The following is a 26,764-nucleotide window of genomic DNA, read 5'->3' on the forward strand; positions in this document are numbered from 1 at the left end:
TCATGTTCGCGACATGATTCAAGCGCTCCCAAAAATACACGCAGCGATCAGATGGACATCATACCGGTAGATGAGATTGAGTCAAGGTGTATACATGTGCGTATAAAAATAAAAATATCTCGCAAGGGAGCCGATTAGTCCCTTGGTCGATGCAGTCCGGTGGGAGGGAGCACCTGAATCGCGAAAGCCTTGATAATAAGGTGCAGACAGGACTTCTTAACCTACTGAGTTTGATTGATCCCGTCGGGTCGAGCAAGACATCCAAAACATTTCAAGGTTGCATGAAACCTTTGGAGAGGAGCAGCTTCATCCATTGCCCAACCGCTCATTCAAAATTCGGATCCAATTGTGAAATTGGCTATTGATTCACAAGTTCACAATTCCTCCACACCAGATTCATCATATTCTCCTCATTCGTCTCAGTCCTCTCCGAATCTTCGCATTGTCTCTTCTCTCTTCCTCTCTCTCTCTCCCCCCCTCCCCCAAGCAAGCAAGCAACGGCCAAATCATCCAAAAATTAATATATCTTCACCATTCATTTCAATTTGCACTCCAGACGGAAACTCCTGCAGTACTATCCGCTCATTAATGTAAACTCGTTTTCTTCCTACTGCTTGAATAACTACTCTACCTCGCTCTACTTCATTACCTCCCCGTACCCCGTACCCAGTACCCAGTACCCAGCACATATATTGCAGTGCCTCTCTCATCAAGTTGTACCACAATTCTACGAGTATCCTACACCATTCTACTACGTAACTTATTTCTCAGAAACACAACAGCCTTCACAACCGCCTCCTCGTCCTCCTCCGCCTCCGCCCCCTTCTTCTTCTTCTTCGAAAAAAGGCACGCCCATTCATCCGTCGCTCGACTTTACTCTCACCACAATATTCTATAACGAATCCCAATCGATTTTCTGTTTTCGGATCGGCTCCCTCTCCCATCTACACCGCCGACTTTTGGACCACAAAGTCATCCCACCTACCTACCGACCGACCTACATCCCCAGTATTTGCTACTTGCCCAGGTGTCCTTCGATATCTTTCTTCACGCGGAACAAACAACTCAGTCCTTATCGAAACACACGAGCAGGACTCATTCAACACACATACTTGGTGATCTAGACTTTCTCTCATTCAGATATCAGATAAATCACAATTGGGGATATCCGGGCTTCGAAAGGGGAAGAAAAAGAAAAAAGGTCGCGAGATTAAACTTTTTTTTGGCTTCTTCTTATTTCAATCGATGGTTATTGTTTCATGTTCTGCAGGCTGAATGTTCCTTGAACTTTGAGTCGCCAACACATGCGGAGGTCAATTGAGTGGAACCCTTGCGACTCGACAACGTCAGAATTTCAAGCAACTCTCCATAGAGAAGATACGAACCATACGAGATTCAATCAATCTGCAAGGCCGACGACGAATTATCTATCATCAAAGATTCCAGTTCACTTATTCACCCTAGCTACTGCGACTCGAAGTCCTCGGTTCACGCATCACTTCAAATTACAATATAATAGGGGGCTCGAACAAGGTCTGGAGATAGTTGTGGGTAATAAACGTTGATCATCAAATAATGGGTCCTCAATCAGAGGCAGGCCCCTATGCCGAAGGCGAAAATTATGATCCTTCACATTCCGATGATGGGGGAAGACTTACAACTGAGAGGGATATCACAATGCAAGATCAACATCTACCGAGGCCTAATGGCCCAGATAGGAGGATGAATGCATCTCCAGCAAACAGCGTGAGTGGTAGAGAAGGACCTATGAGAGAGGGGAGTCGCAGACCAAGCAATGAGCGCACACGATCACGAACGCGAACTGGGAGGACTGGCAGCGGATCTCTGAGATTGTGTAAAAAGTGCGGTGAACCTTTGACAGGTCAATTCGTACGTGCGCTCGGAGGTACATTCCATTTGGATTGTTTTAGATGTCGAGTAAGTCATTCCCAGATCGCTACCACCTTGCGGCGCTCAGTTCCTGACTTGTGTTTTATAGGATTGCGGTCAAATAGTCGCATCGAAGTTCTTTCCGGTGGACGAAGAAAATGGCGAAGGACAATACCCCCTCTGCGAAACGGATTACTTCCGACGTTTAGATTTGATATGCCACCAATGTAATGGTGCACTGCGAGGGTCATACATCACAGCTCTCGAGCGCAAATACCATATCGACCATTTCACTTGCTCGGTATGTCCAACAGTTTTCGGCGCACAAGATAGTTACTACGAGCACGATGGACAAGTTTACTGCCACTACCATTATTCGACACGATTCGCGCAACGATGTAACGGATGCCAAACAGCAATCTTGAAACAATTCGTCGAGATATTTCGAAATGGTCAGAATCAACATTGGCATCCTGAATGTTATATGATCCATAAATTCTGGAATGTTAGGCTGGCATCTCCGCAGGATGTACAAGAAATTCAAGAGGAATCTGAAGATATGACGAACGAGGAAGATCGAAATAATGTGCGACTCGAAGAGGAGAGAATGGAAGAAAAGGTCTACAAAATTTGGAGTGTGTTATCGACATTCGAAGAGTCCTCCGCGGCTTGTATATCCGACATGCTTCTACATGTTAGTAACGGTGCATACATGGATGGTGTAATGGTGGCAAAGAAGTTCATATGGCACGTTGATATCCTTTTTTGTTCTGCAGATAAGTTGGACGGCATAATGATGAGAGATGGTTCAAAGGGTTAGTATTTCAATAATTTGCGTCCTCGCTGTTTTTACTAATCTTGTTAGGGCTCTCATATTCGCGCGAAGCAAAATTATTATGCAAGAAAATCGTAGCATTCTTCTCACTCCTTTCCAAAACTCAAGAGACAGGAGTTCGAAAACTTGGCGTCACACAAGAACTTCTTGCCTTGGTTACTGGCTTGGCTCACTACCTGAAATTGTTGATTCGTATCTGTCTTCAAGGCGCACTAAAGGTCGAAAGAGACCAAAAGGATCCAGAAGGCCTTCACCAATTCCTCGATGACTTGGGAGATATGGATGCAATCAAGAATGATGATAGATCGTTAGAAGCTACCACAGGAACCCCTGGACTTTCAGCTCCAAATTCGGATTCTTGCGTTAAATGTCAGAAGCCAATCGAGGATGAATGTGTTCGCTTCGAAGAAAGGAGATGTCACTTGACATGCCTGCAATGCTCTAATTGTGAGCGAGATCTTGTTCAGAACCTTGACGACATCAGGTTTAATGACGTAGAACAACGGATATACTGTAGTGATTGCCAGAGTCAGACATCGAGCGTGGCATCAGGATTTGTGCGAGTGACGAGGTTGCAACAGTATGTTTTCCTTCTGAGAGTTGCATTAGCTCGATTACTGGAAATATTACGTACCAAAGGTACTCTTCCACATACTTCGGATGACCCCAACCTTAATGGCTACAATTCTAGTGAGGGTCACAAAGTACCCTCGGATGACGACCCTCCTATGTTGAGGTCTGAGGCTCGTTCGAAGTCATTCGGTGGTCCAGTTGATGAAAACCCGCGTGAATCATCCTACGAAAATACCTTGAATGACGTAAGGCGGCTACGAAGTACTCGAATGGACAAACACCTGTCTTCTACCATCAAAAAAGCGAGAACTTCGCGAATAATGGATGGTGTCGACGGTAAGAGACCAGGTTCCGCAGGTGCTGATGGATCAAATCCGAGGAACAACGAATTCCAAGTAGTGGAAGACCGTGATGGTAACGGCGAATCGAGAACCGAATTAATGTTTGGCCATCAAGACGCCCTTACCCTGGACGATATTCCTAGAATTGTGGCTGCTGAACAAGCAAAGGAACAAAGACCAAACGCATATAAGCATGCCCGACATGAGCTTTTCCGAACGTCTATTACTGAACCTAAACTCATCAGCGGTCACCAAAGGACTTTCTCTGCCGGTAACGACCTTGATGCACAAACACAACGTCAACAACAGAGAGTTGCTGGAAAGAAATATTTCTCGGAGTTATCCGCTTTGGAATACTTCATCGTACGTCATGTTGCAGTTATCGCCATGCAACCCATGTTGGATGGTCACTTTACTATGGAAGAGCTCCTTAACCTGATCGAGACTAGAAAACCAACTTTCTGGGGTAAGATGGGTAAAGCTTTCAAGAACGATGGTAAGAAGACAAACGTCAAGAAGAAGGGCGTCTTTGGAATACCACTTGATGTTATTGTCGAAAAGGACGGTGCCGAATCAACAGATGGTGTTGGTCCTGGAGCTCTCAAGATCCCTGCTCTCGTCGATGATGCAATTGCTGCGATGAGAAAGATGGATCTGTCAGTTGAGGGTGTTTTCAGAAAGAATGGTAACATCAGAAAACTCAATGAAACCGTCAAAGAAATTGATAGCGGAGGTTGTGATGCTGTGGATTTGAGTCGACAAAATGTCGTACAAGTCGCTGCTCTACTCAAGAAATACCTTCGAGATCTACCGGATCCTTTATTGACCTTCAAACTCCACAATCTATTTATCGCTTCGCAAAAGATTGCCGATGAAGACAAGAGACGTCGAGTATTGCATCTGACATGCTGTTTGCTTCCAAAGGTACACAGGGACTGTTTGGAAATTCTCTGTTCCTTCTTCAACTGGGTTGCATCTTTCCATCAAGTTGATGAAGAATCTGGATCAAAGATGGACACTCATAACCTTGCCACTGTCATCGCACCGAACATCATATACACGAATGCCAAATCTCCTGTCGATGATAACTTCCTTGCGATCGAGGTCGTTCACACACTCATTGAGTGTAACGAGCAAATGTGTGAAGTAAGTTTTTCCCTCTTATGTTCTTTTCTTTGACTAACAATTTAAAAAGGTACCAGAAGATCTACAATCAATATTGAATGACCCCGTCCTCTTCAATAACACATCTGATATCACAACCAAAGAAATCCTTAAACGTTATGGCGATATCAGTGCTTCCGGTGGCGTAAGACACACTGTTGAAACAACTGAAGGCACGGGCCACAGAGATGGGAATGGAAGACCGTTGGCTCCAGTAGTCACGAGAGTAGATGTTGATCCAGCGAATAATGCTTGGCAGAAGGAAAGCTCGGTGAGACATGTGCAAGATGCGCAAGTTGGTGGGCAAGGGAATCAAAATATGAACCCGAACCGAGAGTGGCAGGGTGGTGAGGGGCCAGAGTTACAACATCCACCACAGATTTATAGGGAGGAAAGGACTAGGACGCCAGATTTGGGGAATGGTAATGGACATGGACTTGGTGGGGAAAGGAGTGGAGATAGGGAAAGGGGGGACAGGAGGGAATATAGAAATTCTAATAGTGGGTGGGGACCAGGGAGACCGCCGCAGAATGGGGGTGTAGGTGTTACGGGAGCGGGATGAGTAAAGGGAAAGAGATAAATAAGATAGGAGATGAGGAGAAAAGAAGTTAAATGGGAAGAAAAGAGCATATGTGGAGGATCAATCATCTTATTGGGATAACAAATAACATATCTTGATTAGAGATAAAGTTTTGTGCTTTGATGGATGGGGCTTTGGGAAAAAGTGAAGAGAGAAAATAGGGAGGTGAATCAGTGGATAGTAGGGATGAAAGAAGGATGGATGTAGATGAATAACATCCACTTCTTTGATCACCTAAATAATAATGAATGAGATATTTATGTTATATTTATTCTGAATCTTTGTATGTGTATATGATTATGATTATGATTATGATTAACATATAACTGTAACTCCAAATCCAAATCCAACCTCCTTCCTCGCTCCTGCAGAAGACAACCAATGCTTAAGTGTATAGTCATCGTCGACATATCCGTGCTTCTCTTCCCTTCCCTCCCCTCCCATCTCGCCATCTATTCTTCATCCCCCCCCACCCTCTTGACTTCTCGGCTCGGCTCTGCGGAATCTTTTTCCTTCTTTCTTCGGGTTCGGTTTTTTCGATTTCGATTTCGATTTCGATTTCGATCCTGTCGGGCTTACTAGATCGACTGCTGCGCTGCCTTCTCCTTCTCCTTCTCCTTCTCCTTCTCCCCCCCACATCCTCAAAAGTACATTCTCTACATACCTCCTGTAGTCTGAAACTGTTATCGGGATGGAGATTATGAGGATTGTGGGTTTAGATTCTCTGTGGTCTCTTGGGCGGCTGGCTAGAGGGGATGGAGGGGGTGAGGGTTTGGAAATCGAGGGCTCGTTGTAGGGTTCTGTGAGGATTGGTTGTGCGTCTTCTTGTTTGTTGGGGCGGTTGGATATGGGTTTGGGGTGGGGATTTGAGAGGGAGGGGGGTCCTGTAGAGGAGGGGGGAGGAAGAGGGGGTTAGTATTTTTGTTTTTGTTCGTGTGTGTGTGTTGAAGCCAGAAAGGAGAGGAAAGAAAAGAATAGGAGAGGAGAGGAGAGGAGAGGAAGAAAACATACCAGAATCCGCAGCGCGAGGAAACAACCCCGCATCCCTGCGCATCCAATCATAAGGCATCAACATATCAGAAGTTGGAATGGAAGGGGCTTCATCCTCGACTCCAAGTGGGCTTTTGAGAAGCGCTTCTCGGGAGCGTATGTGGAGAGGGGTGGGTGAGAGTGTGGGCTTCGAGGTTCGGCCGAAGTGTCGCTTGCGGCGACGACTGCGCTCTGTGGATTCTGTTGCGGAGGAGGGGAGGAGGAGAATTGGGGTGGGAAGATCGGGATTGGTGGTGTTGGTGGTGGGTTGGAGTGGAGGTTGTTTTTGTTCTTTTTGTCTTTCTTTTCCTTTTGGGGGATTGTGTTTTGGGATGAGTGGATCGATGAGATAGGAATCATTAGGAGATGGCGGTATGATAGAGGTGAAGTGACGGGTGATGCTCATTTGATCGAGGATTTGATTTATTTTGGAAATTGTGTCGTTCATGTCATCGGCGAGTGTGGATCCAGAGGTGTCGGTAGAGGTAGAGATGGGTGTGTTGAAGGGGTTTTCTTCTTGGTGTTTTTTTCCTGCAGAGGTGTATGGAGGTATTTCCTCTGTGGAGATCTCAGCAGTGGTAACAAATTCATCGAGATGCGCTGTGGGGGTAGTTGGAAGTGGCGTAAGAATGGCACGGAGATAATCATTGAGTTCAACGAGTTTTGTGATTGTGTTGGATATCTTGTTTATGTTAAAGGTGGATGTGGATTCAAAAGCATCGGTAAGAATGGTATCGAGTAGGCCTTCTTTTAGGATGCTGGATTGGCTATCGGTTTGATCTGTGTCTGGAATTGCGTTATTTGTATCTGGTGGGATTGCGATTCCAGAATCAGCCCTAAGAATGCCCATCTCTATTTCTGGAGACCTTCTCGGGGGAGGCATCGAAAGTCTTATGCGCATTGAATGACCACGGAATGGTGAGGCCTCGAGAGTAGAGCGAGTGTGAGAGGTAGAAGGCGGCATGATAGAGGAAGATGAAGAAGAAATGTCAGGATTATTCATTCAGCTTGAGATTGAGATTTTGATAATGTCACAATGATCTATAAATATTTGGAATGAAATATGATAGAAAATATTCTTGCAAATGTGATTAAAAGATTTCTTTTCTACCAGGTGAACTAACATTGAGTACTAATGAAAACTTTCCTCTAAAGAGACCAAGATGGCCAATAAAAATTGAATGAGGCTCAACTGAGAGTCGATCGACAGTCATTGAAGCTAATGCAAAGCATGAGAGCTTGATTTTTAAAATGATTTACAGCAAATCTTGGGTTTTCAAGTGACGAATCAATCCTGGAGAAGTCTAGTAGCCGTTGAATCTTGGCCCATCTGAGAAATCCCCCCTAGCGGATTTAGCGACAGGACCAAGTCGCTAGACTCTATACCCACCCAGAGGTCACATGTCATTTTGGTCCCAAACTAGTACAGAATACTTCCCTAGGAACGTCCACATATCGAAATAACAAGAAAATGTGATTCTTATATACAGACAAGCGCAAGCTTCTGCTTACAGAATAGAAAGATCTACAAAGGAAAAAAAGATGGCGCGAGGCGCGAATTATCGAAGGGAAAGTAAAAACATTGAGACAAATGTGGCTTCCAAGACTAGGGCCTTGCCGCGGTGCAGACAATATTTTCATGACAGAAAGTACATATGGAGCAACATACAAAATGATGATAAAAATCCACCAAAAAAATAAGGAAGAAGGAAATGATATTGAAAAATTACAGGACGCGCGTATGGCCCCTAAACCAACATACACCCGCAGTAAGAAAGGCACGGCACTGTTCAGAGCTTGACAGACAATATGAAATACAAAAAGAGCAGGCTTGAATTACCGGAGAGTTGAAATGTCTACGAATACGGAGACGACTTCCTCGTAAAACCAAACAAAATAGTATAGATCCGATCATGTGAAATATGTATCTCCGTGGGAACTTTATACCCTATACACTATATTTCATACCTCACACCTCATACCTCATGCCATGTAACATAAGATGCCATTTTAATATGTTTTGAGCCGCTGCTATGATCCAAGAAATAGAGTCACCTGGCTCTCCTTAAGCTCGAATGATGTGGATGGAAAGGTCTCAAGTTCAGAGTTTTCAGGTGCTTGCGGTGACCTCTGAGTATTCGAGGATGGGGCAGTGTCAGAGGCCAACGGTCTGTTTTGTGAAGGCGGAATGGGCTGCGGTTGTGAGGACTGTTGAGACCCTGTTCAATAAGGAAACAGGGCAGAAGGAGACGAATGAGAGGAGTTCTAAATCTCCAAACAGTATAAACATCCACATTGAAGGAAAAGAAGTAAGTTTAGGGGAGCAAAGTATGAAAGATAAAGTGAAGGGATTGATATAATGGATTGATGACGAACGATTCATAAAATATTTGAATATAAGGGCATGAGGTTGGAGAAATCAAATACATAGAATGAATAAGCTTGGAAATAGTTTGTTAGATATGGTACCCTTCTCATACTCCGCGCCCCAGCCTAAGATGCCCTTGACTTCTACAAGTCCCACCAAACTCCATAACTGATATGATACCAAAACCGTTTTTCACTCATCGATCCGTATTGCAACCCTCTCAAACCTTCTTGCTTCTCTTCTTTCCTCCAGCTGCCTTCTCTGCCCCAGAAGTCTCAACATCACCACTACTCTCCTTCAATAATGCTGCCCATTTGTCATCCATACTTAAATCTGCCTGACCTTCTTGCTCAACCTTCTTCTCATTCTTAACCACTCTCTTTTGATCGACAGCTCCAATCACTGAAATGTTACTCGCCAACATCTCTTGGAATGGTTGCACAATAAAATGACCTTTCAGATCAAACCATTCTCTAAAAGGTTTTCTCAAGGTTCTCTCCTCCTTTGGTTGACCAGATCTGCCTTTGGCCGCTTCATAAATCTTAAATGTTAAGTTATAAATTGGTTGATGTTTTTTGGTTTGAGTAGAGATTTCGATGATATTTTTTTTGTCTGGAGATGTGCCGATATATATGATTCCTTTCTCAACATAGAACAGCCAGAATGTAAGGAAGGTGTTGAGGATAAAGTAGATTCCAACTGCAATTGCTGTGTAGGACTTCGTGGGTTCAAATCCATAGGTGTAGTCCCAGTAGAAACAGGCACCGCAGACCAAGACAGATGCATAACCAATTGCCAGACGAGCATCAGAGAGGGTATGTGACTGGGTGAATTTGAGAGAGTTCAGGTAGGTGGGAAGAGCATCGTCGGAGGTGTTTTTGAGATCTAGAATTGATTGTTAGTATTGTAATATTCGAATACTTCTCGAAGATAGATGTATATACTGACCAGGGAGAGAATGCACCGATATCCTTTCTGAAGCCATGATTGATTTTTGTTCTTTTTCAGAATTATGTGGAGGGAAAGCTGTTGTCGCAATGTACACAAAGAGACCGTGTCTTGATGAAGCTCTACTCGCAAGGGTCCGAGGTTAGCGTGAAAGCCACATTTGATGTCAGATTCAACCACAGATCTAGGTAGAATTCCACTCGCGACAACCCCTCATACATAATCTTCCCCAACAAAAGAGATTAGGAAGATATTGCAAAGATGGCACAAGTTCCTGTGCAGACGATTCATAGGGATCCCCAGTTATTGTGAGCAAATCGCCACTTTCCATGTTGGATTGAGCTGACAAACATGTAGCTACTGGATCTTGATACCTATTACTATTGTTATGGTATGTATTTCTAGCTCTTATGATATTCAATCTGCAGCCCTAACTCCTCACTCAGATTTTGACTGGTATCCTTCGTCACTATGCTACCGTTCTTATGGCCACTACTCCCAAAAAGCAGGAGCTTCCAGCTATTCGCGAACAACGATCCTTACTTCGAGGTATCAACCTTCGTAACAATGCTCATGTTCTTACTCCCGCCTCTTTCCAACCACGCAGAGATTATATCGTACAAGCATTCGAAGAAGGAAAGTTCTTGAAGGAACCAGAGAAGAAGGGACAAGCAGCTCCAAATCCAATGACCGATCCAGCCGCTATGGAGGGAATGATGGGCATGATGAAGGGAAATATGTCTATGATGATCCCACAGACGTTGATTATGGGATGGATCAATGCATTTTTCAGTGGATTTGTTATTAGTGAGTTGCTTGTTGGAAGAATTATGCTGCTGGGTGTACTAACATGAGATATAGTCAAATTGCCATTTCCATTGACAATTAAGTTCAAGAGTATGTTGCAAGCTGGAGTAGCCACCAGAGATATGGACCCACAATGGATGTCTTCCATTTCGTGGTATGTTCTTTGTATCTTTGGATTGCAATCTGTATTCAACTATCTATTGGGAAGCGATAATGGTATGTTAATCCTCTCTAAGTGTGATGATACGGGGCAATACTAAGTCAAAATAGCTGCAAGTCAAATGGCCCAACAAATGGGTCAAATGGGTCCAGGAGCAGGTGCACAAATGTTTGGACCGGGTGTAGACCCCGACAAGCAATTCCAAGGTGAGGCTGAGAACTTGTCTGTCTTAGCCCACAAGAGTACATTGGAAGGTGTAGAACAGAGATTACTGGAAAGCGTGAGGGTGTAAATCAGATAGTTGGACTAGAATCTTTGATTAGCAGAAGCGTTTCCTGTTGAAGTCAACGGTCCCCAATAGTGCATAGAGCCTGTAGAAGAGACTCTATAACTCATGTCAAGATATTCACGCCTACTGGGGACAGGAGGTATGAAAAACGGGCTTTTGTTAATCCCCTTCATGCTACTTCATGTTACTAATAAGTGGTTAATTATATAAATCTATCTTCAACATCCAAAGTTTTGTTAGTGCGTCTTTATTTGAAATATAGGCGGTAAGTTTCTGTTATTTTCTGAAGGTATATAAGGTCACATGAGTTACCCAGACGTTCCTTCCATCTATGACTTCAATTTCCACTTTGAAACCAGAAGCCACGCTAGAACGTTACTTACACTGTTGATCGCGTAATGTTTTCATATTTAATATTCATCTCTTCTATATTCTATTCATCATCTACCATTTCATTATCGTTGTCACTTATTCATCCATCTATTATCGCCCAATCTACAAATCCATCTCTGGAACATTTGTATGGTATTTTACCATTCAAACCATGTATCGTTCGGCTTCATTGGATCTTCCCGATGATACAACAAGAATGCCTCCACCAAGTAGAATCGGAGGCAGAGCTGCAATCAGAAATGCGACGCCGCCCGTTCTTAAGCTGTCTCGTCCTACTGAAAACGTCTCAATTTTGCCAAACACACCCATAGTGAGTATAGATGTTCTTATTTGATGGATTCAAGGCTGAAATTAAGGGTTTCTAGTTGACTCGTCCAACTCATAACAATTCAGTATTTGGTGATGTTGAGAAGGTTTCAAACCCCGCAGATTCCACAGTGAGCATTGCGCCTTTTATTCAATGATTTCAAAGCTGACCTTGAGCTTCCAGAGTGTCAATACCAAACTTGTTGAACCAGCTGAGGCTGTTGAGAATGATTCTACTGCCAAAAGAAGAATTGACGGAGTCGATATGCGCCCTTATAAGAAGACTTGTTTGCTTGCGTTAGTTTTCTCAAACCAAAATTCATAACTTGTTACACATACTAATGTCTAACTGCAGATCATTCTCCGAAACCGTGAAATTGATTGTTGGGCCCGTCGTAATGTCCAAGACATTTGTTGTTCATAAGAACATTCTTTGTGCTGCAAGTCCCGTTTTTGAGGCTAGCTTCAAACCTGAGTGGCAGGAGGGAGTAGATGCCACCATGAAGCTACCCGAAGACGACCCAAGATACTTTGCGCCACTGGTATATTGGATCTACAACAATGAAATTGTCTATCCTCAAGGATGCTCAACAATTGAAGGGCTAGCTGAGGTCTACCATTTGGCAGAGAAATATTTGATGCCACGACTCCAGAACGATCTGATTGATTCTTTGGTTTATGAAACTGTCACCATCGACCGAATTTTCTTGCCAGAGAGTATAAATTCAATTTTCAAAAACTCCCCAGCAGCATCAAAGCTTCGCCTTTTTGTGGTCAACTCTACTTTGAAAAATTGGGTTTTGGCTAAGCACTTCAAAAGCAAGCCAGGAGATCTCTGCGCAGACTTCCTTTTCGAAATATTCAGCGCTTTTGCTGAGGATCCGAGGGCAGGCCTGAAAGAAACTTTCTTAGATTCCGAGAATCAGTATTGTGAGCTGTATCACATCCATGAGGCCGAAGAGCAAGGAAAGTGCAAAGCTCTCAAACTCCCCGACCACGTAGTGTCGGGTTAAGTTGATTGAAATGCGTGGACATTTGCTTCAGATTCTTAGAACATGTATCTCGCCAGATTAGCTATTTTTAACAATCACTACACTTCTTTGATTTTCTACGCAGCCATGAACCCATTATCTTTGCATTTCCAACATAATCAGCCTCTCAATGCATCAATGAAGACGTGACCATTGATCGCCAGACTTTGTCTCCAATGGAATTGCCTGGTGAGTATCGTTGGATGTTCTTTAAATAAAACCTAACAATTTGATGATTTCTAAGGCCTCGGAGCTTCTCAATGCTTATTTGTCAAAACTATTTTTTAATTTATGTTTCTTTAGACTTCAGAATCGCTTCAGTGATCTAACTCAAACTAGCAACCAAATAAATCCTCCGGTTTGTGTTTCTACATTGACCTTGTCTCCGAATCACAAGGTAGATTGGTTCGTCTCATTGAGCTCTCTTCCACTCTACCATTGAATGTACTCAGGCGTACAACCTTGAGCACTGCCATAGACTTGCTGCGATATTCACAAGATATCATCTTGACTCTCAAAGGATAGAATGAATGAGCTTATCATTCTGTTTGTCTCCTATTCTCACTGACGGCATGTGTTCCCGTTCCTCCTTTCCCTCCTGGAATCGAGACTTATTTTGATTATATGCTGTGCACTCGGATGAAATTGGTATATACAGGAACTATGTGATGGGAAACTTTGATTTTGAATTGGTCTATTATGTAGACTGCCATAGTAACATTTGAAATCGGTATTGATAGACTCGGAGAAATGTACAAAATGAAAGCAGTGGTTTTGGTGGAAGTTACAATGTTTAGTTTTTATGTAATATGACATTTAATACTTGAGTACAACCAACCACTCTTCGCGGAAGACCCTTTTCCATGCCTAAACTCCAAACACCTGATATCTTGATTTTACTGCACAGAGTGGCAATGAATCATGCCTTCTTTGACCTTTTTACAGGCTCGTCATCACTAACAATATCTTCGTCATCATCCCCACCCTCATCATCATCAGCTACGTCCCTGCTTCTCTTCAATCCCTTCATCTTTCTAGTTTGCAACTCCTTCAAGTCTTGTTTACCAAGATGTATTCTACCCATCTTGTCACCAACGATATCGGTGGTGATGTTCTTCTTTGGTCTCTCTGCACTTCCTCTTGCTCTTCTCATTGCCTCCTTCATTATGCTCTCATCCGCTTCCTTGACTCTGCCGACTCTGAAATCCATCCTTGGTCCCATCTCTTCAACCTCAACTCTTGGTAGCTTGTGACCACTCTTCTTGGTTCTTATTAAGTATACTCGTAGATGAATCTTTGGTTTCTCCTCCTCTCCGTCTACACTATCCCTGGCCGAGATAGAAACGATATATTGAAGACCTTCCACATCCACCTTATCTGCTGGCTCTCCCTTAAAGAAGTCGAGGAACATGGATTTCGCAAGTGTATATTCGTCGGAAACAGGGCTCTCGAATGGAGTTCCAGAGAACAAAATCATAGGCTTTAATCCGACGGCGCATTTCTTGTTCTTGAATTGACTCAAAGTCCTGAACGAGTCTGCATCAAGGTTCAACTCTAACAAATCCAAAACCTTATAATCGAACATTCTACAGAAAGTAATAGAATGTGGGCGTTTCTTAGACGAGGAACCGAAAACTAAGAGGGAAGCATCATTCTTCTCGGAGAAAAACTCGAGCGAAGAAGGATCGTCGAATGGATGGATGCTATTCTTCTTGGTGAATTTCTTTGCGAGGGGTAAATGGAGAGTATGAAGATCTGTGAGACAGTCTTGAGTAGGTTGCGAACATGTTGTATAACGGAGAAAGAGAGCGGTTTTTGGGTTCTCGACTGGCTTGGGTGCTTTTTTGGTGAGAGCGCGCTTGCTGCGAGCATTACGGGGTTTGCTAGTAGAATATGTTAACACAAAAAGTTCAATTGGGATTGGAAGGATCATTGAAAGTACTTACATTTGACGTAACATGATGAATTGATATTATGTGGTATTATGTGATTGTTTGAAGGGATTGAAGATATTAACAAATGCCTTCTTTACTTCTTCTCCAAGCTCGAACTTTTTTTTTGCGATCCGATAATAGATAAAGCACTAGCGCCGAAATTGTTCCATGAGGCATGAATGCCTGAATGCCTGAATATTGGAATGCCTGAATCTCACATGCTAATAATTCCACCCTGCGGACCTGAGCGGACGCTAACTGAATCCCTGTGAGTACGGATGAGAGTCTGTGGGGTAGCGAATGGATATCCGAATTCATGTTCATCCCCATAAACATGCCGAGCTTCATTCCTGAGTTTACTTTTGGCTTCATTGACGTTATTTCTTTGACAATACATCTGCGATTTGAAGACTGGATTGAATAGACATAGGCGAGAATACGAAGATAATATTCGACACTTCTTTCTTTCTCTTCGTTAAGGAAATTGGTGGACTTAGAAAATCAAGTTACCGAGGTTCGTTTTTGTTCTGACAAGATGGAGGAGGGAAGAATTGCTGTCATAAAGGTAGACATCCACCGTTCTCATCATAACTTTCGCGGTATACTGATGCGAAAATACAGACAGCACTTGAGAGCTTTATCCTCGATCCTAAAAATGCCGAATTTCTCGCTATCCTCAAAGCTGCTCGCAGCGGCGCTGTCTACGGTGCCAAAGTCAGATTTCCTCATGCATTGGTGTAGGTTCCCCCCTTTTTGTTTCGCGTTTACCAATTACTAGGCGCATAACTGACGGAATTCGTATTCTAGCATGATGTTCCTATTCAGATCTGGTACTGTCCGTGAAAAGATAGGACTGATACTCCGCGCAACACGAACGCATGCGCAAAATCTCGCGAAATATGCTACGATATATAAGACGACGATGTTAGCACTGAAATACTCAGGGGGCAGTAAGGGGAAGGAGGGAAATTGGGATACATTCTTAGCAGGATTATTAGGTGGATATGTGGTATTTGGAAGAAGGTCAAAGAAGGGGCATGTTAGCAGTGTTAGCAAACAGATTGTGATATTCGGTATGTTTCTCCTTCCAATCGATGTTCCAATAACCCGCGTTCAAAGACATGCTAATGTATCGGCGCGCACAGTATTCGCACGAGTATGCTTGTCATTAGCACAACTAGCCGTTCTCCCTTCAGCAGGAATCATCAGAAACAAAGAGCTTTCGGATCGCATATCGAACGACGCATGGCCAGTATTTGCAGCACTAAGCTGGGGAAGTGTTATGTGGTTATTCAGGTGGTATCCGGACTCGGTGCAGAGTGGGTTAAGGAGTAGTATGGATTATATCTATGTGCAGAGCGATCATTGGGACAGTTTGAGGAACTTCATCATACATAGCAAATGAAAGGTTTCGGGAAGGCCAATAGGCAAATATTTACAAACGAGGAATATACCGTTTTAGTATGAAGATTGAGGCAGTCTAGAGAAGCATATATGTTAATGGGTACGGGAGCAAGCGAGCAGGTTATAGATCGGAGATTGTATGTTTGCATATACCATTAGTATTCAAGGGGCAAACAACTGGTGTAGAACTAGATTATTTCGCGGGTTATGGACCTGATTTATTATATTAATCATATATTGGATGTTTCATTTTAGATATACGACACCGAATTTCGGATTGGATTCAGCTCTAATGACATGTCTTCAGCTTACTCGACTCTTGCCGTTTCTCAAAGATATTTACAATATCTCAGCCAACGTCTCAGTGACGGAAATCATTATAACTTTCCAAAAATAGCATCTGTTGTCGAAGAAGGTAAACAGTAAGATACTGTTTGCTTCACTGCTTTATCGGATTTTCTGCATGCTAGTATGTATTCTTTGTTTCGCTCTCCGGAGAGAACATCCTTTGTCACTGCAATGAAGCCATAATCGCGGTATGAACTCTATGAGAATCTTACATGTCGTGAAACTAAAGAGGCCTTTACATAACATAAGAAAGATCTTGGTAGTCTTGGTGGGATTGGCACGATTACCTCGTACATGGATGATGGATGATCTTGGGCCTGCATCCGATAAGTGTCGGCCTCCACGTATTGGGGAAGCTGAACACTAACAAGCCAGCCATCAACATATTGACAAAGACGATTTCTAGAATCCTTCCTTATACTGTCCTCAATAGATAAATTTTCCAATTCAGCCCTCTTTCTCTCTTTCACCTGTTGGCCACTCCAGAATTATTGAGATTGTTCACAAGCAATGTTTATCTCGAATTGATACAATCTTGTATATGGTATTGGCGTAGCTCTGGACTCCAAGACCCACTGAAACTCTTGTACCCTCAGATATGGCTGGGCACCCCGAAGAAAACGCACAGCTCCTGTCAACAGAGCAGGAGTCTATGTCGCGAAATTCATCTGATTCTGTTGCCTCAACTGCTTCGACTACGAGTTTGGTCTTCGATCGAATCGGCGAACGCGTTGCTGCGAATGGGTCTGAAAAACCGACGATGGTGACACCTAAATTCCCTCCTCGAGGAGAGAGGGCGTATGCGGATGATGAACATACGCAAATACATTTAGAGGAGGAAGAGGAGAAGGATTATGATATGGAGGATGGCGCATTTCTTACAAATGGAGCAACGAACAAGTCGGTGGACAAGAAGTTACGAAGATTGATATGGATTATCGGGGGAGTATTTATTGGAGCCTGGGTGCTGGCATTGTTTATATTCTTGGGGAAACAGGCATATAAACATTCATCGGAAAGTCCTCACGATCCACAGGCGACATCCTCGAGGGGGAGCGGAAAGAAGGTTACGATGGATCAAGTTATGGGCGGTCAATGGAGAGCGACTAAGCACAGTATAAGTTGGATTGAAGGAGCCAACGGGGAGGATGGATTACTACTCGAACAAGGCTCTGTCGGAAAGGACTATTTGATTGTGGAAGATGTCAGAACACAAAGCCCTTCAGCTGTAGGGACTCTAGACACGATGACTTTGATGAAGAATGGCTATTTCGAAGTTGCGGGGAGAAGCTTGACACCAAGCAAAGTATATCCTAGCAAGGATTTGAAGAAAGTTTTGGTCGCGACAGATGTTCAATCAAACTGGAGACATTCCTTTTATGCGAAATATTGGATCTTCGATGTCGAAACTCAAACTGCGGAACCATTAGATCCTGTAGATTTGGATGGCCGAGTTCAATTGGCCAGCTGGAGTCCAAAGAGTGATGCCATCGTTTTCACTCGAGATAACAATATGTACCTTCGAAAACTAGCTTCACCAACTGTTGTCCAAATAACCGTGGATGGCGGTCCAGAGTTCTTCTATGGTGTACCTGATTGGGTCTATGAAGAGGAGGTATTTGCTGGAGCCAGTGCAACATGGTGGGACGACAGTGGCAAATATATTGCGTTCCTTCGTACAAATGAATCAGAAGTACCTGAATACCCAGTTCAATACTTTGTATCAAGACCTAGTGGGAAGGATCCCCTACCAGGAGAGGAAAATTATCCCGAAGTCAGAGAAATTAAATACCCCAAAGCTGGTGCTCCAAATCCTACTGTCGATCTTTTGTTTTATGATATTTCCAAGGCAGAAGTATTCGAGGTCAAAATCGCTGGTGGCTTTGAGCCAAAGGACCTTTTGATTACAGAGGTAGTTTGGGCTGGATCGACAGGTAAGGCTCTGATCCGCGAGACGAACAGAGAAAGTGACGTCCTGCGAGTTGTTCTCGTTGATGTTGTGGCTCGAGAGGGAAAGACTGTACGATTTACAGACATTGCAAAGCTCGATGGTGGATGGTTTGAAGTATCTGAAGACACTCGCTATATTCCTGCGGATCCTGCAAACGGTCGTCCCCACGATGGATATATTGATACTATCATTCATGAGAACTATGATCATTTGGGATACTTCACACCAATGGACAACTCTGAACCCATTCTTCTTACCTCTGGAGATTGGGAAGTAGTAAAAGCGCCTTCTGCTGTTGATCTCAAGAACAATATCGTCTATTTCATTTCTACTAAAGAGTCACCAATCACAAGACAATTATATAGCGTCAAACTCGATGGTACGGATTTGAAAGCTATCACCGACACTTCGACGGAAGGTTATTATGGTGCCTCATTTTCTAAGGGTGCTGGATATGTACTTCTTAACTACAACGGCCCAAACATTCCATGGCAGAAAGTTATCAGCACTCCCAGTAATGATAACCAGTACACACATATCATTGAGGAGAACAAAGGACTAGCTGATATGGCAAAGAAACATGAATTACCCATTCTAATCTATCAAACAGTCACAGTTGATGGATTTGAATTGCAAGTCGTTGAACGTCGACCACCACACTTTAACCCAAAGAAGAAGTATCCAGTATTGTTTTATCTTTATGGTGGCCCTGGATCCCAAACTGTTAGCAAGAGCTTTGGTGTTGACTTCCAATCCTACATCGCTTCAAATCTCGGATACATTGTTGTAACTGTCGATGGCCGTGGAACAGGATTCATCGGACGAAAAGCCCGAACCATCATTCGTGGCAATATCGGTCACTATGAAGCGCGCGATCAAATTGAAACAGCTAAAATTTGGGCTAGCAAAAAGTATGTTGATGAATCAAGAATGGCTATTTGGGGTTGGTCATATGGTGGCTTCATGACATTAAAGACCTTAGAACAAGATGCTGGAGAGACATTCTCTTATGGTATGGCAGTGGCGCCCGTCACCGATTGGCGATTTTACGATTCTATCTATACGGAGCGATATATGCACACACCACAACACAACCCTGGCGGATATGATAATACTAGCATTAGCGATGTAAAATCACTTGCCAAAAATGTCCGATTCTTGGTTATGCATGGTGTCGCAGATGACAATGTTCATATGCAAAATACGCTCACTTTGTTGGATAAGCTCGATCTTGCTGGTGTGGAGAATTACGATGTACATGTTTTCCCGGACAGCGATCATTCTATCTATTTCCATAACGCGAACAGAATTGTTTATGATAGTAAGTAATTCCTATTCCATTTGATTTGTTCAAATGCTAACCACTCCACTCGCAGAACTTAACAACTGGCTAATCAATGCATTCAATGGAGAATGGCTACGTACTGCAAACGCTGTACCTCTAGAAATTGACGCAGCAAAGGTTTGAGACATCAAGTAATCCAGACAGTGAATAATGAGATGAGAGTATCATAGGAGCACGGCGTTCACAGCGAATGGGAACACCTTTTTACATAGACATGATATTATAGTTTCATTGGTGTTAAATTAATCTTTCATGAGAAATATTACATCTTTTATCTCTTAGGCCCGAGCCTATAGTTCATTTCTTTTTTGTGTTTTGTATATTGTGACAATGGAACATGGTAATAACAAAGACAAGCGAAAAGAGAAAAAATAGTATTTTTCTTTTCCAAAAACAAAAAAAAAACAAAGAAAGGAAAAAACCTTACAATGCATCGGTCCAGGGCCCTACTTGCTCCCAATTTGTTTTAGTAATGCCGCAAGAAAATTTATTAACTCCAAGACGAGTGGATAGAGAAAATAGTAGTGAGAGCCAGCCCACTAGGGATGCATACTGTCCACCCTCACGTCGTTACTCAAGCATGGAGTCCAAAGGGAACCGAACGATGAAATTTTCGGAAGCAACTCTAAACTGCGCTTGGGTCGCACGCTATTGAATTGTACATCATTGACATTTCTTGACGAAATAGTTTCAGAGTGTATTCTCTGTTCGGTCTGGATATTGCGTTGCTGTAATTTACGCATTCGTTCATTCTCGAGATTTTGACGCTTGCGTTCTTCTTCATGTTCTCGAGGGACCTGGTCAATAGTATCATGTTGTTCGCGTACTTGAACCTGCTGTTGAGTCGTGGAAACATGGGCAGGTGTTGGGATGGAAGTTCGTCTCATGTCGTAATGGGCGGGGATTTGAGCGAAGGCTGTGGCGCTGAATGTCTCTGTCTGGGGTGATGGGCCCGGGAGGAGATATTCGGAACGGGCTGATGTGGTTGATGAGGGGGTGGATTTTGTGTCTTGGGTTTCGGTGGAAGATGATCTTTGAGGTGGGATTTGGAGTCTGAGTGGCTCACGCGCAAGTGACGATGCGATGAAAGATTCTTCTTGGTGTTGACTTCTTGGATCGTTTTCACTTGGGATCAAACGACTGGCTGTTCCCGTCCGTGCAGAGCCTGGCTGAAGGAATGCAGCTCGTGATGCTGGTGCAATTCCGAGTCGTCTAATTCTAGGATTGTTGTTCCATGCTAATGGAGGTAAAGTAAACTTTGATCTCTCTGGTCGTGATCTCACAAGCCGTTGATTCACAGGCGAGGGTCTCTGCTTTATTCCAGCCATCAAACACAACGGGAATCCTTTGCGTTGGCTTGTCAAGCCTTGTCGATTCTTAACTTCCACACTGTGGATTTGTGTGACGTGTTCGAGGAAAAGTTCTTCGTCTTGAGCGCGAGACAAGGTTTCAGAATTCCAACTTGGAAAGATCCCTGGAACTGGCTCCTGAGGTGCAGTAGGATGCCATTCGGGAATTCTCATGCACATGTCTTCGAGGATGTCTCGAGTGAGGATGCCGGTGGGGTTGGATGGTTTGTTGCAATTTCTGCATCGAATGCAGGGATTCATAGCAGTGATTTTGGTTGTTTTGGGAGTGTGGGCTGCATCCGATCTGTAAGAGCACTTCTGGACTCGAGATGGAGCAGCGACCTTCGTGCAGACGGGACAGAAAGTGATGATTAGATTACACATGTTGAATGGTGGAAGATCTTCGGTTTTTTGTAGGAATGAAGTAAGTAAGTATGAAATTGATAATATCAAGATGTTGATTTCGAGTACCTATTTTATTTATTTTATAGAGTATTAAACAAACGAAGAAAAGCATCAACGGGGGAGATGGGGATAGATGATAAAAATGGCATCCATTTATTCAAGCATTGTTCCGTCTTACAAGTCAACAAGTATCTTGGAGGCTTACGATCATCCGTTCTCTTCTCCACGTGGATGGCCATCCATCTGGAGACTGCAGATATATCCTCTTTGTGTTTTCGAGAGTAACAGAACAAAGAATATGAATAGACAATGGAATTGTTATATTTAGAAGAACGCCAATTCTATAACTAGAACAAAGAAGTCTTTGAGCTAAGTCTAGATTTTAGTGATTCTTTGTTGTTAAACCAACAAAGAATAGTCTGTATATAGTTGAATAACATCCCCTGAACAATCCAATTGTAAATAACCATCATTTACAGAGCAGTACTTTCATTACACACTCACGACTTCGACTTTCGATTTCTCAACTTCATTTACGTTTGAAAAGTCTACCCTGGTGGTAACTTATATACATCCTATTTCAATCAATCGTTCAAGCGAAAAATAAACAAGCAAACAGGTAAGCCCAAGCTCAACTCTAACTAAAGAGTATCAGAACCATGTCCCAATACACACGCCCTTCGCAACCACAAAAAATGCCATCCAAATTCTACAGCGACCCATTATACCAAAACAAAAAAACGCCACCACATCGTGACACAGGCTGCGTCAGATGCAACGAAGGCTACCTGACATGTATCCCTCCAACCCGCGGTGCCCCTCATCTCCTCCGCCAGGAATTCCGTCGTCATCTTTTGAATGCACCTAAACTAGCACCTCTATGCATACCCGGCTCGCTCAATCATGCGGATATCGCATCGCTTCGTCCGCAGGTACAGCCAGGACAAGAGCCCTACCCTTTTTTGACGGATCGGAAACCCGAAAATTTAGCGAAGGCGAGGGGGAAACAGTCTGGGTCTTTCTTGCCGAAATATTCTTGGAGGGGTCTGATAGCTTTTGCTGTGATCTATTATTGTTTGGTTTGAAGAGTGGCACAGATGCCCTTTTCGTTATTGCTGGGGATGGGATTTTCTTGAAGTTTTTCATGGTAAGTGAGGTGGGTTGATTTTTTGATAGCTTCGGGATGAAGGCTCTTTCTTGAGAACTTTGTCATGTTCTGACTTCTTGGTATGGTAGAAATGACGAGGCCGGACGAAGCTGTATTTGGGGAGATAGGTTGGTAAGTAGGGTTGATAGATATTTCTCTTCTCTTTTTCTTTTTAGAATATTTAATAATCAATTTTTTCTTCTTTCGAATTAAGTTTTCTATGTAGGGAGTAGTTATCATGGCTTTTTCTAATCTTGTGTTTTGTGTGTCGTAGTGGCACTGGTCACTGCAGGCTTTCAAACGAAGAAGACCTAACGTACTAGATCTTTCTGAACAAAGAATGCGATCAGTCTTAGAGCAAAAAAATTTGTACCTAATGTATAACTAATTCATATTTTTTTTTTTTTTTTTTTGGATTGCTGCTTCGGTTGATAGCTTGATGAATCTATGGTATTATGAGGTCTCCATGTTACTTACTCATAACAATGGCTGTCGTGAACACCCCTTTAAAATCAGTTCGATTCTACTAGTAGATATCTCCTTGAAAAGTTTTGGCATTTCTGAGGTAAGTGCTGGATAGATGCGTACGTATTATTGATAATTATCTGCTAACTCGCTTTGGCGTGACGCTACATCTTCATATCCTTAGTGGAAACGATAAGGAGAAGCGAGAATTCTGTCACATCTGGTACCATACTAATAATTCGCATTCTCTAAATTAGCCTCTGTAGTAACACTGTGTTTAGCCTCACGAGATGTATTAAATGCATAGGTCGTTGGTTCTAGGATTTGATGATTTCCAAATAAGCATTCGTCAAAGAAATTTCACTTCGGTTTCTATAACAGGCCAAGTGCACTTGTAGGTTACTGAGGCTGTTTGAAGAAATAGTAGATTAGCAAAAACTAAACAGCTTTTGAGTGTGTGTGTAGAAGTTGGAGGACAGAGAATTAGCGATACTGTGCGTTTAGATTTTACATTCTCCAATGACAAGCGACGAATGGCTACAGACGACCAAATATCACAATCCAACCTATTCATTCGGTAACTGCCAGGCGTATAAGCATTTTTGTTGCCAGATTCTATTGAAGCCGGAGTGGCTATTAAAGGGTTGATTGTTAGAATGCTGGCTGTTGAGGCATTCAGATATTTCGAGACAGAAAAGCGACTTGGAACCTCAAATGCCTGTTTAGCTCACTTAAATTACCGGACATCATTGAGTAGCGCAATTTCTACTGGATTTCGTTCAAATTTTGACCGAGACTGTACCGTGACCTTTGGTCATCTCATAAACTTGGGCGAGACCTGATAATGTATAGTATTGGAAAGACGACCTTTAAAGAATTTTCTTTGTCATCCTTTTAATATGTTCTAGTTGCTGAAGATACGTCAATAAGCTAGATGGATGTCTGACTTCTACAACGGTGTCAAGTCTACATAGATTTTGGAAACTTTGTACTGTTTACGTCGAGTGTGAAAGGCTTATTAGCTCTTTAAATTTTATCACAGCAAGTTTGTGGAATTAGAGAGCATAATTGAAGCCCGGAATCTCTAATGAATAATAGACGTCAAGTATTTCCATGAGCATATTATGAACCAGCACCTTTTATTGCCAGTTATAAAATAATATAATAATTGTGAGAAAGTCAAATCGTAGTTATGTTGCGACGGGGTTCTCACATTTTATATAAATTTAGTCGAATTGTTTTTAAAGTGCTAACAAAAAGTTGTTGGCCAGCCGAAACTAACTCTTAGAACGCAAGAACCAAAACTAAATCTGCAAACCCACTGGAAAATACGCTACTCCCAGATCTTCCCTAAACTGTGGTACCAGGGACCTGTTCTCCCAGGAGCATCAGTTTCAGTAGCCAAAACCTCTTCTAAACCACTCGTCATGTAAACATTCGCTGGATTCAGCATCCATTCATCTGACCGGTGGAATATGCGATGGCAAAAATAAATAGTGAGGAAAATAGGAAGACCAATATAAGCTGCGAGAAAAGACGACACACTCCATTTACTAGGAAAGAAAACGCTAAAGCCATTACAAAGAAGAAGAACTGTAAAAGCGCAGATCGAGATGTAAGCTAAATAAGGCTGAAAACGCGATCTGTATGGTAGATCCGTGATCTCATGTGCAACACATGCCTTGCAAAAACGGAAAAAGACTACACAGCAACAGATCCAGGAAATAAATCCAGAAGTATTAGTGAGATTGATGAACCAGTTGAAAACTTGTACGCCATTACTGGCGCAGTTGAGATAGGCCAGAAGTGAGAACATGGAGCTTGCGATTAGCGCAGGATAAGGTACACCCCATCTGTTGCATTTTTTGAACACCTTTGGTGCATTTCCAGAGAGTGCGAGGGAATACAAAGATCTACTTGACATATAGAGGTAGGAGTTTCCCGAAGACCATGCAGACGTAATGATCACCGTATTGATGACACTATCTAATCCGGAGATGCCAGCATCTTTGATTGCTATAACCCAGGGTGACGATGCTGCGCCGGCTCCACCACCAATCAAGCCTGGCGCGTTACTGCTTACAATGACGCCTATTGCAAGGGTTCCCCCAATATAAAAAATGAGAAGTCGAATGAAGTATCGCTTGGCGGCGGTTGGAAGATTGCGACGTGGTGATTCCATTTCCCCTCCAGTAATGACAAGCAATTCGGGTGCGAAGTTGAAGGAAAAGCAGGAGAAGACTAAGACGTACAAAAAAGCGCAAAATCTTCCCGCGGATCCGCCGACAAGATATTCTTTAGCTGCTCCTGGATTTTTCCAGTAATGAAACCCAACTGGCTGATGTGATGGTCCTCCACCACAAAAGAGGATGAACGAAAGTATCAAGAGACCGATGATCATGAATACTTTTAGAGAAGCGAACCAAAACTCGGCCTCTCCATATACTTTCACCGGAAAGCAGTTCAAGCCGATAATGACCAAGAGAAGGATGGTAATCCACACGGCGATGTTTATATCATTTGGCCAATAGTCAATAACCAATCCAGCCGCAGTGATCTCGTAGGGAACAACCATAGCGAAAGAATACCAATACAGCCAACCCATAGCGAACCCAAGACTGGGAGAGACGTAGCGAGAGGCATATGACGCCATCGTACTTCCATGAACTGGCATATATGCACTAATTTCTGTAGTCGCCGTAACAATTCCATACACAAATATCGTGATTAGACAGTAAGCAAGAAAGAGAAACGCAGGTCCTCCAGCATGAAGGGCTTGTCCACTTCCAACAAATAAGCCGGTACCAATTGTACCACCCAATGCAATCATTTGTGCATGCCGAGATTTCAGCCCCCGTCGAGTACTCCCTTCAGATTTCGGATCAGGGACCGGGTCAAGACCTACGTCTGACTCATCAGAGGCTTCACGAATTTGCTTATCGGGGTCATTCGTATTATTGATATCGGTAACATTGGAAGCTTCGTAAACCTGCTTTTCGGAGTAGTCCGGATGATGTAGATTGGTTGCATCGGAAGAGATCGGTTCATTGGATTCAGCGCTCATCATGAATGAACTGGACTCAGTGGGAAGATTTAAGGGTGAAATGTCAGTCAGGTGGCTGTGAAAGATATTGGAGCTGGATTTTGAATCTGAGAGCTTGTAAAGCTTATAGTAATTGGTAATCTAATTACCTTCTTAAATGTCAATTCACAAGGAACTACGCGGGAAGCAATTAACTTAAAGCGCCACCATGTAGTTACACGAAGATAGGTACGGTAGTGGTACCACTATAAACGTGTAACCGCCACTCAACTGTTTGTGGTACGATCAAAAATGATGAAGATCACAGAGATATTGCCTGACAATTGATAAGGACTATTTTTGATTAAGGCGGCATGTCATACATACAACACAGTTGAAGACGATCCATCTGAGTTTGTTTGTAGAATAGATACGATCATCGCGAATATTATGATGTTTTGTAGTGAAGCGCAAGGGACATATCATCGGCTTCTGACAACAGTATGAATAGCTGTCAAATAGACGTAATGCTTTAAACTTCCAGAAAAAAGGTGTGAAAAGACACACAAGACAAACTAGCAAAGTAATTGTTCATTTGTTCTTCTTGGGAAGGTTCGCCTATTCCCATCACAAGGGCCTCATCGCTGGAGAAATCAGATGACAGCAAGTGAATGTAGAGG

General features: G+C 43.0%; 10 protein-coding genes across 11 annotated transcripts; 5 read left to right on the forward strand and 5 right to left on the reverse strand.

The window, feature by feature from the left end:
* The first annotated feature begins 275 nt into the window (after window positions 1–275).
* On the forward strand, window positions 276–5,650 carry Bclrg1. Its single transcript, XM_001547892.2, has 4 exons — window positions 276–1,938; window positions 2,000–2,705; window positions 2,756–4,785; window positions 4,835–5,650. The coding sequence occupies exons 1-4, from the start codon at window positions 1,576–1,578 to the stop codon at window positions 5,363–5,365; spliced, it is 3,630 nt and encodes a 1,209-aa protein (XP_001547942.1). The 5' UTR covers window positions 276–1,575; the 3' UTR covers window positions 5,366–5,650.
* Window positions 5,651–5,665: 15 nt separating this feature from the next.
* Window positions 5,666–7,491, reverse strand: BCIN_15g01510 (hypothetical protein). 2 transcript variants are annotated; one of them, XM_024697423.1, is made up of 2 exons: window positions 6,395–7,491; window positions 5,666–6,267 (listed from the first exon to the last, which is right to left on the reverse strand). In XM_024697423.1, the coding sequence occupies exons 1-2, from the start codon at window positions 7,413–7,415 to the stop codon at window positions 5,843–5,845; spliced, it is 1,446 nt and encodes a 481-aa protein (XP_024553238.1). In that variant the 5' UTR covers window positions 7,416–7,491; the 3' UTR covers window positions 5,666–5,842. The 2 variants fall into 2 exon arrangements, with proteins under 2 accessions (XP_024553238.1, XP_001547944.2); XM_001547894.2 differs by having other exon boundaries at window positions 5,666–7,491.
* Window positions 7,492–8,405: 914 nt separating this feature from the next.
* Window positions 8,406–9,866, reverse strand: Bcspc2. The gene is made up of 2 exons (XM_024697424.1): window positions 9,729–9,866; window positions 8,406–9,665 (listed from the first exon to the last, which is right to left on the reverse strand). Exons 1-2 carry the CDS (start codon window positions 9,763–9,765, stop codon window positions 9,001–9,003), a joined length of 702 nt encoding a protein of 233 aa, XP_024553239.1. The 5' UTR covers window positions 9,766–9,866; the 3' UTR covers window positions 8,406–9,000.
* Window positions 9,867–9,915: 49 nt separating this feature from the next.
* On the forward strand, window positions 9,916–11,212 carry Bcemc3. The gene is made up of 5 exons (XM_001547896.2): window positions 9,916–10,036; window positions 10,086–10,119; window positions 10,175–10,535; window positions 10,590–10,751; window positions 10,806–11,212. The coding sequence occupies exons 1-5, from the start codon at window positions 9,990–9,992 to the stop codon at window positions 10,985–10,987; spliced, it is 786 nt and encodes a 261-aa protein (XP_001547946.1). The 5' UTR covers window positions 9,916–9,989; the 3' UTR covers window positions 10,988–11,212.
* A 161-nt stretch (window positions 11,213–11,373) lies between these two features.
* Window positions 11,374–12,941, forward strand: BCIN_15g01540 (hypothetical protein). Its single transcript, XM_024697425.1, has 4 exons — window positions 11,374–11,687; window positions 11,743–11,814; window positions 11,868–11,980; window positions 12,039–12,941. The coding sequence occupies exons 1-4, from the start codon at window positions 11,529–11,531 to the stop codon at window positions 12,694–12,696; spliced, it is 1,002 nt and encodes a 333-aa protein (XP_024553240.1). The 5' UTR covers window positions 11,374–11,528; the 3' UTR covers window positions 12,697–12,941.
* Window positions 12,942–13,378: 437 nt separating this feature from the next.
* Bcrpf2 lies at window positions 13,379–14,761 on the reverse strand. The gene is made up of 2 exons (XM_024697426.1): window positions 14,661–14,761; window positions 13,379–14,597 (listed from the first exon to the last, which is right to left on the reverse strand). The coding sequence occupies exons 1-2, from the start codon at window positions 14,672–14,674 to the stop codon at window positions 13,634–13,636; spliced, it is 978 nt and encodes a 325-aa protein (XP_024553241.1). The 5' UTR covers window positions 14,675–14,761; the 3' UTR covers window positions 13,379–13,633.
* Window positions 14,762–14,928: 167 nt separating this feature from the next.
* BCIN_15g01560 (hypothetical protein) lies at window positions 14,929–16,363 on the forward strand. The gene is made up of 4 exons (XM_024697427.1): window positions 14,929–15,213; window positions 15,270–15,385; window positions 15,456–15,721; window positions 15,794–16,363. Exons 1-4 carry the CDS (start codon window positions 15,184–15,186, stop codon window positions 16,051–16,053), a joined length of 672 nt encoding a protein of 223 aa, XP_024553242.1. The 5' UTR covers window positions 14,929–15,183; the 3' UTR covers window positions 16,054–16,363.
* Window positions 16,364–16,749: 386 nt separating this feature from the next.
* BCIN_15g01570 (hypothetical protein) lies at window positions 16,750–19,984 on the forward strand. The gene is made up of 2 exons (XM_001547900.2): window positions 16,750–19,672; window positions 19,728–19,984. The coding sequence occupies exons 1-2, from the start codon at window positions 16,999–17,001 to the stop codon at window positions 19,817–19,819; spliced, it is 2,766 nt and encodes a 921-aa protein (XP_001547950.1). The 5' UTR covers window positions 16,750–16,998; the 3' UTR covers window positions 19,820–19,984.
* Window positions 19,985–20,040: 56 nt separating this feature from the next.
* Window positions 20,041–21,563, reverse strand: BCIN_15g01580 (hypothetical protein). Its single transcript, XM_001547901.2, has one exon. It carries the CDS (start codon window positions 21,427–21,429, stop codon window positions 20,236–20,238), a length of 1,194 nt encoding a protein of 397 aa, XP_001547951.1. The 5' UTR covers window positions 21,430–21,563; the 3' UTR covers window positions 20,041–20,235.
* Window positions 21,564–24,258: 2,695 nt separating this feature from the next.
* Window positions 24,259–26,247, reverse strand: BCIN_15g01590 (hypothetical protein). The gene has a single exon (XM_001547903.2). The coding sequence runs from the start codon at window positions 26,127–26,129 to the stop codon at window positions 24,396–24,398; it is 1,734 nt and encodes a 577-aa protein (XP_001547953.2). The 5' UTR covers window positions 26,130–26,247; the 3' UTR covers window positions 24,259–24,395.
* Between the last annotated feature and the right edge of the window lie 517 nt (window positions 26,248–26,764).

This window comes from Botrytis cinerea, chromosome 15 (assembly GCF_000143535.2).
Source record: "Botrytis cinerea B05.10 chromosome 15, complete sequence".
NCBI classification, from domain to species: Eukaryota; Fungi; Ascomycota; class Leotiomycetes; order Helotiales; family Sclerotiniaceae; genus Botrytis; species Botrytis cinerea.